At 42.7% G+C, this 5937-nt stretch overlaps 1 protein-coding gene and 2 pseudogenes across 1 annotated transcript in view; all 3 read right to left on the bottom strand.

Annotated features, from left to right (window-relative positions):
• CFAP126 (cilia and flagella associated protein 126) overlaps window positions 1–870 on the bottom strand; it is a 5692-nt gene extending 4822 nt beyond the window's left edge. Inside the window, exon 1 of the mRNA XM_003785763.1 lies at window positions 835–870. Coding sequence (XP_003785811.1) covers window positions 835–861 — 27 coding nt within the window. The 5' untranslated portion in view covers window positions 862–870. The remainder of the gene's footprint in view (window positions 1–834) is intronic.
• Window positions 871–4609: 3739 nt separating this feature from the next.
• On the bottom strand, window positions 4610–5086 carry LOC100946808 (annotated as a pseudogene).
• Window positions 5087–5129: 43 nt separating this feature from the next.
• On the bottom strand, window positions 5130–5413 carry LOC111723820 (annotated as a pseudogene).
• Between the last annotated feature and the right edge of the window lie 524 nt (window positions 5414–5937).

The following is a 5937-nucleotide window of genomic DNA, read 5'->3' as shown; positions in this document are numbered from 1 at the left end:
TTTTTTTTATCGTTGTTACAGTTTGGCCAGGGCCAGGTTCGAACCCGCCACCCTCAGTATATGGGGCAGGCGCCCTACTCACTGAGCCACAGGCACTGCCCTACTGGAAAATTTTTAATTGCATTATGGGTCACACTTTTTATTGGGCACTGTGGTCTAGACCAGAGGGTGGTAAACTGGTGCCCATGGTCCATCTTCATATTGCTGCCTATTTGGGGATGGCCTGAGAACTAAGAATGGTTTTTATGAACATTCCCAGTTAGAATAGATGGTCACCCTAACTTTGAATCCTAGTTAAGTGAAATGTTTTCTCACCCCAAAAGAATTCCATTCTTTTGATTAGTATAACAAAAACATTTACTTAGTTATTATGTTTTGAGTTTGTCAAAAATTTTATGGAAAAATGTTTTCTGTTAGGCTCTGTGCCTGTAGCTCAGTGGCTAGGGCACCAGCCACATACACCAGAGCTGGTGTGTTCAAACCCAGCCCCGGTCTGCCAAACAATGACAACTACAACAACAACAAAAAAAGTTTTTTCTCATTATATAAATACTTACATAATATCTTTGACTTTGCTCCTTGGCAAATCCTACATGATTTACTCTGTACTTTTATAGAAAAAAAAGTACTGACCTCTGGTTTACACTCTACAGATTTAACCCAGAGATGCATTTACATGTCCCTGAGGCCTCTCTACACTGAGGAGGTAAAATATTATCTCACCCTACTCTCAGCTACCTATTCAAAGATCAGAATCCTATGAGAGAGGTCAATCCAAACACAGAATCTGGAAGGCAAAAGTAAACGTTTAAGAGATGAAGAAAGGGAACTTACCTGGTTGGCACTGTAGTTAGTGGCCATGATCTTGTGCTGTTTACACTTGTTGCCTGGCAACTGCAGAAGACAGACCTTCTGGGACTACCTCCCAATCAGTAGGGATTGCCTTTCTCTTATTCACTTCCTTGGCTTACACTGCCCCCATCCATTCTCTCTGAAGTTTAGATTAATTTTCATTTTAGAAATGTGAGGAAGGGACTGAGTAAACGTAGTACAATTAGCTGAATAACAGCCTCTCTTTTTTTCTAGCATAATTTACTCCTGCTCAAGAACTTCCAGGTTGGCTCAGCGCCCATAGCACAGTGGTTACTGTGTCAGCCAAATAAAATGAGACTGGAGGGTTTTAAACTACCTTGGTCTAGCTTAAACAACAACCACAACTGCAACAAAAAATAGCTGGGTGTTGTGGTGGGTGCCTGTAGTTCCAGCTACTTGGGAGGCTGAGGCAAGAGAATTGCTTAAGCCCAAGAGTTTGAGGTTGCTGTGAGCTGTGATGCCACAGCACTCTACCAAGGGGGACTCTGTCAAAAATAAAAAGAAAGAAAGGAAAAAGAACTTCCAGGTTGTCTTTGGGTCTTTAACCACTTTAACAAACCATGTAGGGCGGTACCTGTGGTTCAAAGGGGTAGGGTGCTAGTGCCATATACTGGAGGTGATGGGTTCAAACCCAGCTCTGGCCAAAAACTGCAAAAAAAAAAAGGCAAAACAAACCATGTAACCTCAAGAGTTGTGTTCATTGGGCAGTGTGGAAGAACATAGCACAACTGTAGATCCAGATACTAGGGTTTGAGTCTTTATTTCACATGGGAACATAAGAGCTATATCATATTAAACAACTGGCTTCCCTTCACTAAATTTCTGCCGACTCATGTGTATTGTGGAGATAATAAAGCCTGCCTTTATAGGGTAAGGTAAAGTATAAGAAGTGTCTAGACGGTATCATAGCAGAGAGTTAATACTGGCGAGATACTGTTTATGAGGCCTCCTTCATTTTCTCAGGCAAAATACATGTAACAAAGGAACATTGTTTAAAAAGTGACTAGCTCAGTCAGGTGTGGTGGTGGTCTCCTATAATCCTAGCACTCTCAGAGGCCAAGGCCCTGGAGGATCACTTGAGTTCAGGAGTTTGAGACCAGCCTGAGCGAGAGTGAGACCCTGTCTCTACTAAAAATAGAAAAATTAGCTAGGTGTTGTGGTGGGAGCCTGTAGTCCCAGCTACTTCGGAGGCATGAGGATCACTTGAGCTCAAAAGTTTGAGGTTGCTGTGAGCTATGATGTCACAGCACTCTAGTCTGGGGCAACAGAATGAGACACTATCTCAGAAAAAAAAAAAAAAATAGTAAATAGCTCAACTCTGTTCCCAGAAGGAGAAATATATCTTGTCTTTGGTCCTTAAATAATTCCTGTTCTCTCTCCGTCACTCTTTGGAATTATAGAACCTGAAAGCAACAGGTGCTTAGTGTTGTCTGGGATAAGATGGAATCAGGTGCTAGGACAGGGAGATTGAGCAGGGATAATGAAAGTTGTAGAGTAGAAAGTGCCAGGTGTGGAGAGTTCAGTGGAGGTGCCAGAATACAAGCCTAATATGTATTTGTGTAACCAGGCAACCTCTCTGAGACTCATCTAAAATGGTATTATAGTGCCATCTACTCGGTTGTTAGGAGAATTAATGAGAAAGTGGAATGGAAACTGTTTTGTGACTTGTAAAATCTGTTTATACAATGTGTCAAGATGAAAGGGAAAAACTAAGAAATAAGTTCTCCAAGGAAATAGACAATTAAGACCAGGAGAGCATTATAAAGGATAACTGTCAGTTCCTTCTCTTTTCCTTCTTTCCCTAATGTCCTCATCCCAACCAATACACCAAGTATGAAAACAATTCTACACTGCTAGAGATTGAATTAAGAACAGCTCTTGTTTTGTAGGCTCTGGAGATAACAGCTGGATAAATGTGAAGTCCAGAAAGAGAACTTGTGTGTTTTGTTCCCATGGTTTAGTTCCCACCCACTCTCTAGGGTGGTGGAAGAGAGAGGAGTTGTTTAGACCAAGGACTATCTTAGCTCTAGTATATTCACTTTGGTCTGTAACCACAGTGATAGTTAGGCAAACATTATTTCTCTTAGAATTCCAGTCTTTACCTGGTATATTCTCTTCTGCTTTTCTGATAGAGCTGTAATGATAGGTGATGACTGCACTGTTGTTTTTAAAAATTAACTAGTTTTATTTAATTGAAAAAGTTCTATACTTGTGCATGGAGGAAGTTCAATGTTTTCAGAAGTTTTTACATTTCAGTGAAAAGCAAATTTCTATCTGACTTCAAATCCCAGACTTGCTCTTCAGAGGCAACTGCTGTTACTGTTTTCTTGTGTCTCCTTCCAGAAATATTCTATGGATTCAAACATTAATGAGAGCAAGCTGTCCACATTGTTTTGTGATTTAGATATCCTGGGGATTTATTTTTTCATGATAGTACCATATTCCATTTGAGAGACACTAGTTTTACTTATTCACACCAATATGGATGACCATTTAGGTTATTTACAGTCTTCTCCTATTTTTTCTTTCTTTCTTTTTTTTTGAGACAGAGTCTTACTCTGTTGACCAATGCTTAGATAGAGTGCCATGGCATCAGCCTAGCTCATAGCAAACTTTGGTGTTCAAGAGATCATCCTGCCTCAGCCTCCCAAGTAGCTGAGACTATAGGCACCCACCAAAATGCCTGGCTAATTTTTTCTAATTTTTTAGTAGAGATGGGAGTCTCACTGTTGCTCAGACTGGTCCTCCTACCTCAGCCTCTCCAGAGTGCTAAGATTACAGGCATGAGCCACTGTGCCTGGCCTATAGTCTTCTGTTGTTATAGACATTGCTGCAATGAAAATCCATATGCACATATATATCTTTTTTTTTTTGCAGTTTTTGGCCAGGGCTGGGTTTTGAACCTACCACCTGTGGCATATGGGGCTGGCACCCTACTCCTTTGAGCCACATGTGCTGCCCAATATATATGTGTATATATATATATATATAGTTTATTTTTTTGAGACACAGTGCACTTTATCTCCCTTGGTAGAGTGCTGTGCCATCACAGCTCATAGCAACCTCAAACTTTTGGGCTCCAATGATTCTTTTGCCTCAGCCTCCCAAGTAACTGGGACTATAAGTGCCCACTACAGTGCTGGCTATTTTTAGAGACAGGGTTTCTTGCTCAGGCTGGTCTCATACTCCTGAGCTCAAGCAATCCACCTGCCACAGCCTCACAATACTAGAATTACAGGTGTGAGCCACTGGGCCCAGCATATATATCTATTAACATATGTATGTATTTTAGGAACGTACATGATTTATAGACTCTATTTTTTTATTTTTTGAGACAGAGTCTCACCATGTTGCTCTCAATAGAGCGCTGTGCCATCACAGCTCACAGCAACCTCAATCTCTTGGGCTTAAGTGATTCTCTTGCCTTAGCGTCCCAAGTAGCTAGGACTACAGGCACCCACCACAACGCCCTGCTATTTTTTTTGAGTTTTTATTTTATTTTATTTTTTAAAAAAATAGTTAATAGTTTTATTCTCACATTTCACAATACAAATGAACACTGCCCCTTTTGGAGGTTTACTTCTTCCCTTCAAAACTATTCTCTCTTTGATAGGAAGGAAGAGCAAGTCTTCCTTACTATGCTATTAAGAAAACACCCAGAATCACAGTCCCCTGATCTCCTGGTGAAACAGAATAAGTAAAATGAAACTGACATAAAGAAAACTCCCCTGTACCCTTATCTGTCTGGTCAAGTCATTCCAGGATGAGTGGGCACCAACATGGGACCAGCAGGAGGTCTCACCACTGGGAGCCCAGGCATCATTAGCATGTGACCTCCCATGGGTGGCCTCATTCCAGGAGCAGGTCCCACTGGCATCATCCCAGGAGGAGGAGGACCCATCATCGGCACCATGGGAGGGCCCCACATATGGGGTGCTGGCATCATACCAGGATGAGGAGGACCCGGAAGATTGGGGAGAGGTAGAATCATCACCCCTGCAGGAGGAGGAGCAGAGAATGGAGTAGGAGGTATTTTCCTTGTTGAAATGCAGCTGCTGTTTTGTCAGTCAGGCTCTGGGCCTGGTCTGCCATCCATTTCTGACAGTCGTCCCTCAGGTTCTCTGTGCTTCCTCCCACTGCAGTGTGTCTTTCTCACAGATGGAGAGTCATGGGTGAGATATGTATGGCAGTAGTCACAGTAAAACTTGGGCATATTCCCTCCTGGCCATTGGTGACTCCTTTCTAATGTGAGTTTTTTAAAACAAGCCTCCATACCAGCGTCGGAGGAAAGAATGGTAGAGGGGTAAAGGAAGTCTGCTCTGTTGGTAATAAAGCTCCAAGTTCATCCCATCATGGATTTCATAGTCCCCTAGAGACACATGGTCCTTAAAAATCGTGTACCACTTCTTAAGGACAATCTTGTTCCAACGGGTGCCAGTTTAGGCTGCAATCACCCTGTTAAGGTCCCCAATGGTATCATTGGTGTTGCATTTAATGTGGCTTTCTTCCCTAGAAGGTCGTTGCAAACAACCTCGATCATCGCGGCTGGAGCTCCAAACTCAAACTTGTAACCTGCAGATGCCACAACCTCCAGCCTCAAGCGCTCTGATAGATGAGATTTTAAAAACCATGAGAGATTGTTTTGCAATCTCCATGCATTTGAAAACTGCTGGAAGGCACATCTAATCTCTACTTCAGCCTTTCAGAGCAACCGCCCTGCTATTTTTTAATTGCAGTTGTCGTTTTTGTTTAGCTGGCCCAGGCTGGGTTCGAATCCACCAGACTTGGTGTATGTGGCTGGCGCCGTAACCACTACAATGAGCTCTGAGCCTATAGACTGTATTTCTAAAAGTGCATTGCAAGGTCAAAAGGGTTTGTACATTTGAAATGTTAGTAGTGGCTCTGTGCCTGTGGCTCAAGCGGCTAAGGCACCTCCCTCATACACCTGAGCTGGCGAGTTCAAATCCAGCCCAGGCCTGCCAAACAAGGAAATGCTGCAACCAAAAAATAGCCAGGCGCTGTGGCGGGCACCTGTGGTCCCAGCTACTTAGGAGATGGAGGCAG

The sequence above is a fragment of the Otolemur garnettii genome, unplaced genomic scaffold, assembly GCF_000181295.1.
Source record: "Otolemur garnettii isolate 467f Iridium unplaced genomic scaffold, OtoGar3 scaffold00016, whole genome shotgun sequence".
Taxonomy (NCBI): domain Eukaryota; kingdom Metazoa; phylum Chordata; class Mammalia; order Primates; family Galagidae; genus Otolemur; species Otolemur garnettii.
Note: the sequence above shows the minus strand (reverse complement) of the source record. Positions and strands in the feature narration are given on the sequence as shown.